Genomic DNA, 14,626 nt, shown 5'->3' with positions numbered 1-14,626 from the left:
AATCTGAGAAACCCTAATATTCAGAGAGCTTGGCTCTGACATGTTGAGGATGAGGGGATTTGTGATGTCCACCTGAATGCTGAGTAACTTTTTTTTTACAGCCTTTCCAGTGGCATGTCAGAATGATTGTGCTGGAGCAAGAAACAGTCTGCATGGCTGGGGGAGATGGAGCTTCTCCTGGGGCGTTTTGCAGTTGAGAACTTCCACAGAATGATAGATGGATGTGTTTTGTTTCAGAAAACACCATAATTAGGAGCTTTGTCTATGCCTTGTAAAGTGGAGTTGTGTTTTTTGACATCTAAACAAATATACTTAAGGGTGACTTCTCTTCAAATATTTGAAATCTGTTGGTTTCTCAGTGAAGTTGCTCTAAGAAATTGAGAGATCAGATTAAATGCTTAAAACCTGCTTCTTACTTGGGCAGCCTTTATTTCAGTAGTAAAGCGTGTTTGGGGTTTTGGGGTTTTGTCAGTCTATGTTCAATGAAGATTTCTGGGATCAGACTGCTCCTGCATTAATACCACTAGCAGGCAAAAATGGGAGCTTAATTTCTCTCTTAGGCATATGCAGGAAAAAAAAAATCTGAGCAAGGAAAACCTACTTATTTTCTTTTTACTTACTTTGTGACTTTAGGAATAGAGAGTGAGTTTTTCATGTGGCATTCATTTATATCCCTTTTAAACATGAACCTAGACCTCACACACGGTGTATGTGTTGAGTGATTATCCTGGTACTCTTGGACTCCAGGACCAAATTTTAATAAATAAATAAATACTTATTTACTAAAGTAAATACCTGAGTGCTGCTTCTGTTGCAGCAAAGTGCTGGAAGAGTAAAGATGCCCCAGTGTCCTGGAAGAACCTGTTTGTCATGTCAAGAAAATGTAGTGCTTTTTTTTGTTTTGTTTTTGGCAATTAGTTTGTAATTCAGGCTTTTAATAAAGCAGCTCTCTCCAAAACACCTTTCTTAATCTGAATGATAGCTGTGTCTGTATAGGCTTGTTGACACTGCTACTACTGTTGACTACACATGCTCCTGTTCCTTTTCTGTATGCCCAAGTGTCAAGGCCAGTGCAAAAACCTCAGGGAGAGGGGGTGGTAGCCTTGGCTTGTTTTCCCTAGGTGTTGGGTTTTTGGCACCCTCTCTTGAAGGCAGACTGTCCAAATGGGGGTTTCTTTGAGTCCTGCTCAGACATGGAGGTGGGAAATGGAGGTTCCAAAGGGGGAAGGCATGAAGAGGACTTGCCTTTTTATTTCTCTTCCACTACTTTGTGCATGGACCTCTCTCTCCCAGACATTGCCTCTCCTCTTCTATACATCACCCAAAAATTTCTGTGGAAAGAAGAGCTTTTAATCCTTCAGTTAGCTTGGTCTTTGCAGTGAGGCATTCAAAGATAGAAGCTGAGGAACTGGAAAAAGACGCGATTCTTTTATCTTAGTGTATCTGGTGTCATGTTCATATTCCCAGTTTGAAAGAGACCTTTGTTTCGCTGCTGAGAAGGCTTCAGAAGTGTCGTGAGACTCGTAGTTTCTGATGTTTCTCTGATTCCCATAGTAGCACATAGTTGCAGCTCAATTGCTGCTCAGTTGGTTTTTTTGAACTACACAATTTTGTTTAAATTGCACATTTTGTAAACTACCTTGAAGAGTTAATAACTGTTTTAATAGTAACTTGTAAGAACATAGTCCAGGTTAAAAATAAAATTACAGCTGTTGGGACCAGGCCGAGTTCAAGGCTTATTAGTATTGTCTTCAGAAAAAAAAATTAAATCTATTCTTATGAGCAAGGGTTTGGGTTACAGGCCATTAGGCGATCAGTCGGATGACGAGTGCAGCAGGAGGAACTGCATGTCAGCATTGTCAGGCTCTTCCCAGCATCTCTTTGTGCAAGTAAGACTGAAACACAGAACTGTGGTTTGTTCTTGGCTCCTCTTCACTGGCCCTGTGTGAAAAGGAGCTCCTGTCTAGCAAACCAGGGAGCTGTGGATTCGAGCAGTGCAGTAACCGGATGTAAGGGGAAAAGTTCTTGCTTGGACATGTGCTCCTAGGTTTGACTGCCTTGTTTTTGAGGCAGATGTGGATATGCTGGGGGGGAGGGAGAATGTGGGGTTTTTTTCCCCTGTATACCTTCAGAGCTGAGTTTGTAATGCTGTGGCTTTTCTCTCTTTCTCCCTTCCCAGTTCTTCCTCCAGTGCTGGTTCCGAGGCACAGCGAGTACAACCCCCAGCACAGCCTCTTGGCGCAGTTCCGCAACCTGGGACAGAACGAGCCCCACATGCCGCACAACGCGACGTTCCCGGACTCCTTCCAGCAGCCCAACAGTCACCCCTTCCCCCACTCACCCAGCAGCAGCTACCCAAACTCACCTGGAAGCAGCAGTAGCACCTATCCACATTCTCCAGCCAGCTCAGACCCGGGAAGTCCTTTCCAGATGCCAGGTAGAGTCAGCTTCCATTGAGAAGGGAGAAGGTGGTTGGACATCACTGCTGTCATGGGTTTTCTGCTTAATAAAACCAAATGATCAGCCAACACTCGTGTTCAATAGCAAGCTAAGAGATGTAAGGTATTCCAAAGAGTATAGAGTTTCTTTGTCTGCTAGTACTGAAGGCTTTAATATTGTACCTCTTTCAGACCCGGTTAAAACATTACAGTAGAACTCTTGGGAGGTGTGCGGAGGGATCCAAAATGTTTTGGGGACGAGTTCAGCAGTTTAGCCCACAAAGTGTAGTGTTCAATGCACCAGAACTGTGATGCTAGAGATCATCCTTGTTTATGCACATCCTTGTTCGGCACAAGATTTTAGTTCTGCAGAAAAAGGATATTTCTCAAGGTGATCACATTATTGCTATCTGATAAACAATTTCTTCTCATAGTAGTGTAATTCCAAGAAGCAAATATACTTCAACTGAAAACATGCCCTTAAAGCTCTTAAAACACTTCAGGCTGTTTTACTACAGTCATAGAAGAGCCTTCCTTTGTTGATTGGTGTCTGTAGAAAATTCGATGAAGCCGCCTTTTTTCATCTTTACACGCGGCTGCAGAAGCAGTCTGTAGTGGGTTTGTTGATCTAAATGCTGAGAGAGGGATGCACTACAAATGCTTACTGATGTTTGCCTGTCTCCTTCAGGGGCTGAGGGGAGGGTTTATGTAAACAAAGCAGCAGATTTGTGAAAATCTGTTTCCTATTACATGAAGTGAATATCTATAGATTTCTTCTCTTGATAATTGCTGCAAATTTTTCTCTCGTGAGTGAAGACTACTGAATTTGCTGGAAGGAAGGAAAGAGTTTGTGTTGGCTTTTCTAAAAAATGTGAGAATTTGCTGTGAGACCAGCTGTTTTGTTTTGTTTTGTTTTTCTTTTTTTTAAAATATGATTGCTGTGGTTGGGGCTCTTCCAACAGAGATAAAGACCTAACAAGGTCTTCCTGAGCCTTCTGGCTTGTGGAAGTTCACTTGATCTTTGAAGGTCTGTTCTGTCCACATGCCCTTAATATCAGCAGCTGCAGTGAAGAAACTGAGTTACAGGGGAGGTCAGGATACTGATGTCCTTGATGCTTAGCCCTGGACAGTTGTCCATCTTGTGCTAATACGGAAAGAGACTGATTTCTGGAAAATAGAAAAATAAAGGGGCAAAGCAGTTAGCCTTGAAAACTTTTTAGATACTGGTTAATTTGTTGCCTGTGGCCGTGGAATCTTGTGTAGGACCAACATCACGCTTGTGCATACACACAAGCATTTAAGTAAAACATGACACTCAAAATCCAGTGCAGTTTGTTAAGCTCCTAATGCAACCCTGTGGCCATCTCTGTCTTTCTTTGCTGCTTTCTCATCCAGCTGAATGTGTTCAAATCAGGGAATTAACCAGGCACCTACCAGCATTAGATGTAAAGCTCTCAACAAAATACCTGCTAAACAGTAAGTTAGTTAATAAATTTCATAAACATGTGTTTCCTTAAAGAAATACATTAAAAAAAATCCAAACAAAATAACTACTCCACAAAAAAACCCCAAACTTACAGAGTATTCTGCCCTTCGTTGCTAATTTGGTTTTCAGAGTTTTGGAATCCCCTGTGATTATTTGCTGTGGTACTTTGCAATCCATACTCTCAGTAATGGAAATAAATGTGGGATGAGCAGCAGCAGAAGCAGCACAGTGGTAATCTGATCCCAGCTTTTGCAGAGAAAGCTTGCAGGGATCAGGCAAGGGTTTCTCGCTCTTGGATGTACCTCTGTGCAATTGATCTGAAGGAGAGTGTCCTCTAGTGTGTTGGGAAATGGTGGCATTGGCAACTTCCTGCAGCTTCTAAGAAATCTTTTGGGAAGCTTTTCCAGGAGTGGGAATAGGCAGCTGAAGGGCAGTGCTGGCTGGGATACTTCAAACAGGGCTGAAAGCCATATGTTAATGAGCGTGGTCATTGTGCACAGGGTTCCTGTGCTGGTGACACAGCCCTGGCTGGGACAAAGCAGAGACACTGACAGAGAAATTCTAGAGCCACAAGGCCACTTCTGTAGAATTTGGGTTCCTGAGTACTTTCTGCTATTCCCAGTCTAGGGAAACAGAGCTAATACTGTGCACTGACAACAAGGCCCTGGATATAGTTGAGATGTTTAAACAATGTGCTGGTGGAATTGTGTTGGAAACAGAAAAGCTCGAACGGAAAGTTTTCTGCTCCAGCTTCCGTTCACTTTTAACAGATCCAGTATCTACTGCTGGCTGTGCCCTGAGACCTCTCTGTGCCCTGATGTCTGCATGGCACTTTCAGCCTGCAGAACTGTGGGTTGGAAATACAGCTGAGCTTTCTTTTGTGGCTTTATGTGGGGGTGAAGTGACTTGTTTTTATTGCAGTTGTGCTTAATATGCACAGTAATTCTTTGCTTTCCTTATTCGAGGTCCATGATTGCTTTTTCAGATTTCTGGTGGGTGGAAGTTTATAGCTGAGTCAGGCTGGAAGCATTTCCAGGCTCAAACTGTTTATGTGGATATATAGTTATGCTTTAAAGAGAGGAAAGGACTCATGTATCTCTCTGCCTTTTCTATATTTAGCTGATACTCCCCCTCCTACTTACCTGCCTCCGGAAGATCCGATGACACACGATACCTCCCAGCCCATGGATACCAACATGATGGCACCTGCAATTCCCCCTGATGTGCACAGAGGAGGTAAGAACACATCCTTGGTGTTTTCTCCTTCGCTTCTTAAGAGTAATGAACCTCCAGAACTTACAAGTAACAACTGAGTTTTAATTTCGGATGGATGTTGTTCGTGAAAATTTTTGTCTGCAGAAAAGAAAAAAAGGCCATGTAATTTTTCTTCTGTTGTTGCAAGGGATGAAATAGTAAAGCTAGAGATTTTTCATAAGTGTAAATATTTAAGACAGGAATCTATCCGACAACTCTTTAAAAATGTAAAATATATGGGGTTTATTACTTTCTTACTCCCAACCAACCCAAAGACCAAAGTAATTTTATGTCTTCTATTGGGAACTTCCACTGATCTCTGAATGGAAAGAACTCCTATGAGACTGCAAAATACTGAGTTATCTGCCTGAGGTGTGGCATTGCTACAAACTTTAAAAATCTGTATGAAATAAAGGCCTGTTGCTTTATCTACTGTGACACAGACATCTTTTTACACTTTGCTTGTTAAAGCCGCAGCAGCAGCCGTGGCTGCTGAGTAAAGGATTTGGTGCATTCATCATCACATTGTGAGAAATGGCCCCTTCAGAGAACACTTCAGCTTACACAGTTGTGGCCCATGCCAAGAAAGAGCAGCAAGCTGGGTGCTGTGCCAGAACAAGTATCAAGATCACAAGCGTATGAACAGTTTAACTGTTGTGTTCTGGATTTTTTTGGTGTTGGTGGGTTTTTTTAGGTTTTTGGGTTTTGTTTTTTTTTTGTACTTGTTTTGCTGCTAAGCTCAATGTCTGGTTTCAGGAAGTGTATCTGCCTTCTTAGAACAATTTGGATGACATTTGTGTTAACCTGTTTACTCTCTGCTTAGAATGAGTTTTGTGTGTGATAAACCCCATCTGTAGCACTTCCACTTTTTTTCTGATCACACAGACTACACTCTGTGTGTATGAATAGTTGGCAGGAAATTTGGGCCAGAATTCTACTACCCCAAAATACATTCATCAAATTTTATGCCTAACTGCAGACCTCTGCATGTGTGTCCCTCTCCCAAAATGCATGAGAGTTATAGAATTCCTCTGCTACATGAGAGATGATCAAGAAAAGAGGGTTTTCATTCTTCTTCTTGCTCTTTATCATTCAGCCATTTCAAAATAAAAATTGTCTATTGATATTTTTACCTTCTAGTAGTTTGGTACAATGGATTTTCATCTCTGTCCCTTCAGTAAAAAGAAAGACTTTTGGGTGTCTTCACATGTTCATTATTCACATATCTATGTATGTGATTGCACTCCTTAAAAAAAAAAAAGTCTGCCACAGGTTGTAGAAGAAAAGTTTTTACTGTGACCTTACTGCACCATTTTTTGTTGCAAACTTTGTAGAAGCGTGTTCTTCATGGTGATTTGTTAGTCTTAAGAGATTTGATTTAACAAGCTGCATCCTGTCAATGAAGTTGGGTAATTTCCATTGTTGGCCCATGCTGGGAATAGAGAGACTAGGCGCACCTGCTCTGCATGACTTAAAGCAAATGTAAGGAAGTCAGTATGAAATCTGTGTGAGAGAGATATGATTAATTCTGTAAGAATGGCCAGCTGGCAAGATTTCTTCCTGACTTTGAGAACTGGGGCAAAGCTGCAGCTTTGATAATTGCTGGCATCTTTATGGGAATTAAAAACATAGTAACCTCTTACTAATAAGTAAAGACTGTTTTTCCTTCTTTTTTTTTTTTTTCTTTTTAAAAGTGATGTGAAGGGATGGAAAGTGCCAGAATATCAGGAAAGATCAGCTTTTTACCGATGTTTTTAAGCAAGTTATTAGCAGTGAACGGCATGCTCAGAAGTTTTGTCATAGGATGTAGGATGTGTTACCCTGCTCTTGAGTATTTGCCACCTTTTGTATCTACTGTGTACTGCTGGTTTGAGGGGGACTTCTGGTTTTTTGTTTTTGTAACGAAAACTCATAGTGGTGTGATCTATGAACAGAGGAAAATATGAACACTAATCGTAGTTGATTGATATCAGTAAAAACTTGGAGCTGGGAGAAGGAAATCTCTGGCCAGAAAAAACAAGTTTTCCCATAATACCAGTCTGATTTTCATTTTGGCACTTTGCTCTGTAGGTGGGATCTGCAAAGCTGGTGTTTCAGCAGCAAGTCCAACTTTTCTACTCTTAGTATTGAAATAGTGACTTTCATTTAAAAGAAGGCACACATAAAGCAACCACAACCCCTCAGTGACTTCCTTTTATTTGGGGATGTGCTTCATGCACGTTCAGAAAAATATCAATCTCAGGTTTTTTGAAGTCTCCTACAGTTCTCCCAAAAATCCCAGGAGAAAGATTTGGTCATGCTCTGAATGCTGAAAGATTGATCTGCTGACTGTATATTTAAGCTGCCTTGCTGTACTTCTTTGTAAAGTGAGCAGTAGTCTTTGATGCAGTTACACGATGCTGTTTCTTTCTGTTGCTATAAAACTTTGCAGTAAGCAAACAGGTGACTTGTAGCTTGTTAGTAAAATGAACTGAAGTAGAAATCCATCTACTGAATAGGAAAGAAAGCTGAGTTGTACAGTTAAAGCATCTCTCTGCTGTTTGAGCACACACTGTAGCATGTTGTAAGAAAAAGGGGCCAGGGATATTGGGGCACTGCTTGGGATGTGCCCTGGAGCTTTCTATATTTTTCTGTTCATACCTAGTGCCAGCCTTCGTCTCTTCTGAGTCTTGAGTTGAAATTATTTTACTCTATGTAGCCCAAATCTGCAGGGTCACTACTCTTTACTCCTCAAGCCTGTGTTCCAGCACTGTTAGGCTGTAAGCTTTCCATGGTGTCTTTCCAGATGTCCAGGCAGTTGCTTACGAAGAGCCAAAGCACTGGTGCTCCATCGTCTACTACGAGCTGAACAACCGCGTTGGGGAGGCGTTCCACGCGTCCTCCACCAGCATCCTGGTGGATGGCTTCACTGACCCCTCCAACAACAAGAACAGGTTCTGCCTGGGGCTGCTCTCCAACGTCAACCGCAACTCCACCATTGAGAACACGAGGCGGCACATTGGCAAAGGTGAGCTTGGGATCTGGCCACCCATTTTGGATGGGGTGGTGTTTCCTGAGACATGACAACCTGGGCCACTTCCCTCAAGAGTAAGCAGCTCTTCCCTAGCATGTGGGAGAAGTGCTTGTGTTGGTAAACATATAATTTTCTGGCCTAGTCTTACAAACAAAGTATTGTTCCTACCTGGTGTGTAATTACAGGGAGCTTTTACCCTTAATCAATTTTTAGTTGCCTGAAGGCTATCGAAATCTAAACTAGAGGTTAAGCCAGTTTGTCTAATGAAATGTCTTGATTTATCTTGATTATTGCTGTATATGGAAATCCAAATTGTGGTTCTTGGCACCAAATGCTTTAGCTAGCCTTAGTTCTAACACAAATTAAATACCATAACATGTATTTTGGGAGATAACCTGCTAAAACAGTTTATTCCAAATGCATTTTTCACAGGCTGGTGATTCTTTCAGTGGGAATTTTGTGCTTCCCTTCTGTGTCTGTGACAGTCTTGCAAAAGAGAAAATCTTCACATTTATGCCTGACTAATACAATCCTCTTTCCTGAGAACTCACCTGTAATGTAAATGGCAGGGAAAGCTGATGTTGCCCCCTACAATGGGCCAGTCCTGCAAGGCACATTTTTTGGGTATTTACACTTCTAGTAAACTGGAAATTTTCTGAGTCAGTTGGGGGTTCAGCATGCCCAAGCAGTGGGGTGGATGTGCCAGTTCATGAAGAGGAGGAAAGAACTGAAGCTGAAGAGAACTGTCAGGTCCTCAAGTCCGAGCCCCCAGTCTGGAGAGCTTTTCTCTCCATGAGAATTTGTGCAGCTCTCAGTAGTGCACCACACCTGTGTTGTGCCACTCAAGTGCTAATACTTCTTCCTTCTTTTCCTCCCCATCCATCTTCCCAAGTATCAGGATATTTATTTAACACCTCATTCATTTTTCCTGTTAGGAGTAACCCAGCTGCAGGCAGAGTTCTGCTGAAGCACTTAACTGCGTGTGTACCAAAGCAGAGCGTGGGAGAGACAAGGATGCAGCTGAATAAGTAAATGTGTAACAGTAACGGTGATGTAGAACTGTTAGTCTTTGAGAAAGGAGGAGTAAATCCCAAACTTGAAGACATAGCCATAAATGTTTTTGCAGATCAGGTGGGAGTATGAATATACCCACACAGTCAGTGGCAAAATCTTACATGACAGAGCACAGTCAAGGCTTTCTTACTGGACTGCAGTCGAGTTTTCTAATTCTCTGTGTTCATCTCTGTGATTTGTCACATTGTGGGAGCTGAAAGGTTTAAGTAGCAAATAAACCATTTTTAAATACAGAAGGTAAATTTTTTTGCTTTCTCAAAACCTTTAGAATTGACTCCTACTGACACAAAGGTTCTCTGTTACTTTTCTGGGGCTTGGCTGCTGTGGATGACAGGTGAAGGAGCAGACACTAGAAGGGGAAAGGACTGTAAAATTGTGTGTATCCTCATTTGGCAGATAGGTCTGAGGAATACAAAAGCCTTCTTCTTTTTTTTTTTTCCCATCTAGCTTTCTGGAATTAAAGCTAGCTGACAAAACTCATGCTACCCAAATTAGCATTCAAGACTTTTCCAGAGAATCGAGCTTGGGGCTGCTTCAGTGTCTACAAATGATGCAGCAGGTTTCTGCTCTCTGCTTGCATTCCCAATTACTGCTTTATTTAAATATAATGAGAAAAAGTTCAGGTGGTCAGGTTGTCCAATGGAAGGCATCAAAACTACTGTGCTTGCTAGTTCAGTGTTGTTGAATATGCAACGTGTTGATTCCCCATACATACATACACACATACATACGTAACTTTATTTCAGATCGCCTGCTGATGAAAGAGAAAAGTAAAAATGAAGACAGATGATACTCTGATGTGTAATTAAGGTTTATCTCTTTGAACAGAAGCCTATCTCTGTGGAGACAGAGCATGAAAACAGACACAGAGTATGAATTTGCCAACCTTCTCCTTGCAGGTGTCCATCTGTACTACGTTGGAGGGGAGGTGTACGCTGAATGTCTGAGCGACAGCAGCATCTTTGTGCAGAGTCGGAACTGCAACTACCACCACGGGTTCCATCCCACCACAGTCTGCAAAATCCCCAGTGGCTGCAGTCTGAAGATTTTCAATAATCAAGAGTTTGCTCAGCTCCTGGCTCAGTCTGTGAACCATGGCTTTGAGACAGTGTATGAGCTCACTAAGATGTGCACCCTCCGGATGAGTTTTGTAAAGGTATGTGGGCATTTTCTTGAGATTATTCTGTAAGCAAAGTAAATTGTTTTTTCTTAATGTAGTGATTTTGAATGGTCCAGTAACTCCATCAGCCTATTATGGTTGTTGAATTTTAAGGATGGAATGCTTGTTAAGTCTAAGACAGATCTTAGTGAAACAAAGTATTTGTGGACAGAAAACCATCTGGCCCACATACTTAGAAAGCTTGAGGTGACTTCCAGAAGATGTTTCTTCACATAAGTCCTCTAAATCTTGACCAGCAACTCCCAAATTAGGAGCTGCAGTCATTATTTAGAATAATATGCATACCTTTCTATTCTAGGAAGGCATGCAAGGTCAGGATTTGTGATGTGGGTTGTGTGAGTGTCAGCATAGGTACTGATATGAAAGGGCTGGTCCTTAAATGAAAGTAATCAAATGAAGATGATGATATGCTGCAGTCCTTTCCACGATGGGAGGATGAGAACTTTTAGATGTATTAAAACAGGGTTCCTAAAATGGAGTAGGCTGTTTACAGCACTGCATCCTAAGGAGTTGTATGGCAGTATTGCCTAAATAGTCAAAAAGGACATCTTGTGTATTGGAAGTTACACTGCACAGTGTTCAGAGCTGCTGCCAGCTGTGCTGGGAGCTGGGAAATCCCTTCATTAGGGATTAATACAGAGCAAAGCAAACTGTACCTGCAGATGTCAGTCTTCTCTTCAGACCTGCCCTGAAAATGGTTCACTTACAAAACAATTTTGAATGCTTTTAGGTATCTCTTTATATCTTTGGTAATCACTGTAACAGAATCAGGTATGAGCTGAAACAAATTCTGTCTTAAGTTGAGAAACAGCCTGATGGGGGATGACCATGTCCTCTTTTGTCAAAGGAGGAATGCTTCTGACACTTAGTGCTCAATTTATCATCCCCATCCTGAGAATGATACTTTGGCTCTTGTCAGACAGATGCCTCATCCCCATTTCCACACCAGTCTTATCACCTCATCTTTTAATTTTTTGATCTGTTTGGCAGCATTTCCACCCAATTTGTTCTATTTTCAGTCTTGGCATAGAAGATTTGAATATCCCCCTCTCCAGAGGCTTTATAGGGACCTCAGGCAGCTGGCAGTGATGTATGGGGAAATTTTGCACTGCTACAGCTTATGTCTTTAAAGACTTCCATTCCAAGAGATCTGAAATTATACTTTCCCCACATTTATGACTTTTTAAGCTTCTGATTTGTTTGTTGAAATGTGATAATAGTTGGTGGTTGCTATGGGTGCTGTGCCACCCTGCTGATAATGACTGTTGAAAGCTATTTTGGTAAGAAGTATGCTTTTCATGTATTTAGTATTATAAGGTGATTTGCTTTTTCTTTCCCTGCTTATGATTCTGTTTTCAGGGTTGGGGAGCTGAATATCATCGTCAGGATGTAACGAGCACTCCATGCTGGATAGAGATACATCTCCATGGTCCCCTTCAGTGGCTGGATAAAGTACTTACTCAGATGGGCTCGCCTCATAATCCTATTTCTTCAGTGTCTTAAAAGGTCCCAAGCCTCCTGCATTTTGGAAACAGTTGAGCCTTGCATGTACTTGAAAGATGTATGAGTCAGACACAAATTTTTATTTTTTTTCCCCCCCTCAACTGGCAACAGCTGAAAAAGAGCCATGAAAACACTTGACTTCTGTGACCAACTGTTGGATTCAGAAAACAAAGATAAATAAACCCCTTTGACATACTGTTGGTATAAAGAATTTTAGTTTACATTGTAATGTACTATTGTGGAGTTGATTTACAGGGCTTAGTACAAGAGGGACAACAGAGCCAAAGCCAAACACAGTGTGCTAGACCGAGTTCCCAAAGGATTTTCCTGCAGCCAGCACTCTTAAGGTTCTTCTTCCTTACATTCAGCACTCACTGGTTTCCCCCGTCCTCTAGAGCTAAGAGCGGATGTTGGCCAAGTCTGCTCTTTGCAGCCTCTCTTCAGTACTTCTTAAAAACATTACATTGATGGTTGCTGTTCTTAAAAAAAGTCATAAGGTTTAATCTCCATAACTGTGTGCTATCTCTGAAATTGTGTCCTGACCATACTGCTGTAAGAATGTTAGGTATGTTCTTTTGCTAAATGTATGTATGGTGTATTTGAAAGTTTAGAAATTAATTAGATTTAGACCATAAAGGAATTAGGAATATTTGAATGGGGGGAGGTGGGAGTGGGAGGGGGAAACGACAGCTGAAATGTAGAATATATTGTAAACATAGCGTCTTAGTTTAAACTGAGGTCTGAATTTCGTTGAGCATTTTGTTTTCATACTGGCTTCATCTTGTAAGTTCTGACTATTTTTGCCTCTTCTTTTACCCTCAAAGCAATTGTGCAGCTTCTTTTATCCATGAAGAGGACAAAATGATTAATTACTGCAGTTTGAAGGCTGCAGCTCTATGTATTTCAAGACAAATTTGTACAGAGTGCTCTTTAGCTATTGAGCAGTTTTATACGGTTTATGTAACAAAAATAGGCTTTTAATTTTGTGAGATAATCTTGTTTTGCCAAACCTAGTAACTGTTAATTGTTTGGAGGACTTCGGTATCCCTGTGGGGGTCTATTTCAAACTTTTAAAAAATATATATATTTTTAATTTTTTGTTTGTTTGTTTTGTTTATTTGCTTGGTTTATTTTCTTCTCTTTGCTCTTTTATATTCATGTAAGCTGTAGTACTTTTAAGTACTTTTATTCCAAAACTAGTGGGTCCTCTTTACTGGAAATTTTGAATAAAACCTGTTGTTACTGCTTACATTTGATTAAAACCTTGTCTTGTCCACTTCTTAGCAGACTCTTAACAAACCAGATAAAGGTGTGGTCTTGGAGGAGGAACAACTAGAAATGAAGATGTGCTGAGCTTAGACATAATGATTAGTACAGGTTAGTAGCCCTGCTAAACTCAGGAGTGAGGGGAGGCTGAGCAGCAGAACTCTGTGTGTGTTCAGCCAGACACAGAATGCATCTGTCTGTCTCTGTAATGAGTAATAGCCCTTTTTGGAGTATGAGTCAATCCCACCTCAGTCTCTTATTTTTTTCCTTTTTTTTTTTTTTTTTTTTGTTAAAGTTAATTCCACTACTTGGCTCAGTATACAATTTTTAAATTAAAAATTATCCCCTTTCTTAGGGGACAAAAAAAAACCCCATAATGTACAAGTTCTCTGTTGAGAAGAACCTGCTGCTTTTATTTTGCAGGAACAGGTTTTTTGGTTTCTTTTCAGATTCAGTTTAACATATCTTTTTCATAAAGAACCGGCCATAGCACAAATATAAGTCTTTAAAATAAATAAAATTTAGAGATGACCAAAAGGACAAAGAATGCTGTTTGCTCCTCAGGCACTGTCGTTGGTTTTGATATCTTCAGCCCCTGCTACATAAACTCCCAGCTGTTCCCAACAGTTTCATTCCTTTTTATGGAATGCAGCTGTGAAGCAGTGACTTCTTTTTTAATTAGTGCTGTAATCATCCATCATGCAAGTCTTAAGGAGTGTTTCTACTTGGATGTTTTCATATTTGGATGATCCTGTGCAAGTTTTGATAAACTTTGAAAAAGCGTTGGAGTAAGAAAAGACAGTTTTATGTTGTGACTGCTTTGAATGTTGCTGTCTTTTATTTTTTGGGCTGCAATGCCTCTCTGTTTTTCCTAAATAGGGATTAAAATTAGAAAATAGTAGCTCTGCAGTGTCTCAAAAACTTTCAGCTGTAATTATTAGGTGGGACGTGCAGGATCCCAGTTTTTCTGAGTTGCTTCTGTTGTCAGTTTTCCTAAAATACTATTGAAGTGCTGAGTACCTGATATTTTCATTATCCGTTATCCAGCTTTTTGCTTGTGGTGTGGAGACATTAGGTACAAGGAGAAGGTGTACCTTCATATGAGGGCACAGAGTAATCTCAGCTGTACTTCATTGAATGAGTGGATTGGAGTAGCACCTGAGACTTCCAGGTGGTTTTGTTTGGGTTAATTTTTTTCACAGTACTGGTGTGGGGCTGGTTTGGATTTGTGCTGGGGACAGTGTTGGTAACACAGGCATGTTTTCCTTACTGCTGAGCAGGGCTTATACAGATCCATGGCTTTTTCTGCCTCCTGCCACATCCCACCAATGATGAGCCTGGGGGTGCACAAGGAGTTGGGAGGGGACACACAGCTGGGACAGCCATCCCCAGCTGACCCAACATATATCCTG

General features: G+C 41.0%; 1 protein-coding gene across 2 annotated transcripts in view; it reads left to right on the top strand.

The window, feature by feature from the left end:
* SMAD1 (SMAD family member 1) overlaps window positions 1–13,210 on the top strand; it is a 43,690-nt gene extending 30,480 nt beyond the window's left edge. For both annotated transcript variants that reach the window (XM_015625422.3, XM_015625423.3), the window contains 5 exons: window positions 2,180–2,437; window positions 5,044–5,160; window positions 7,964–8,185; window positions 10,165–10,421; window positions 11,805–13,210. In XM_015625422.3, the coding sequence (XP_015480908.1) occupies window positions 2,180–2,437; window positions 5,044–5,160; window positions 7,964–8,185; window positions 10,165–10,421; window positions 11,805–11,948 (998 nt within the window). In that variant the 3' untranslated portion in view covers window positions 11,949–13,210. The remainder of the gene's footprint in view (window positions 1–2,179; window positions 2,438–5,043; window positions 5,161–7,963; window positions 8,186–10,164; window positions 10,422–11,804) is intronic.
* The last annotated feature ends 1,416 nt before the right edge of the window (window positions 13,211–14,626 follow it).

Source organism: Parus major, chromosome 4 (assembly GCF_001522545.3).
Source record: "Parus major isolate Abel chromosome 4, Parus_major1.1, whole genome shotgun sequence".
Lineage (NCBI taxonomy): Eukaryota > Metazoa > Chordata > Aves > Passeriformes > Paridae > Parus > Parus major.
Note: the sequence above shows the minus strand (reverse complement) of the source record. Positions and strands in the feature narration are given on the sequence as shown.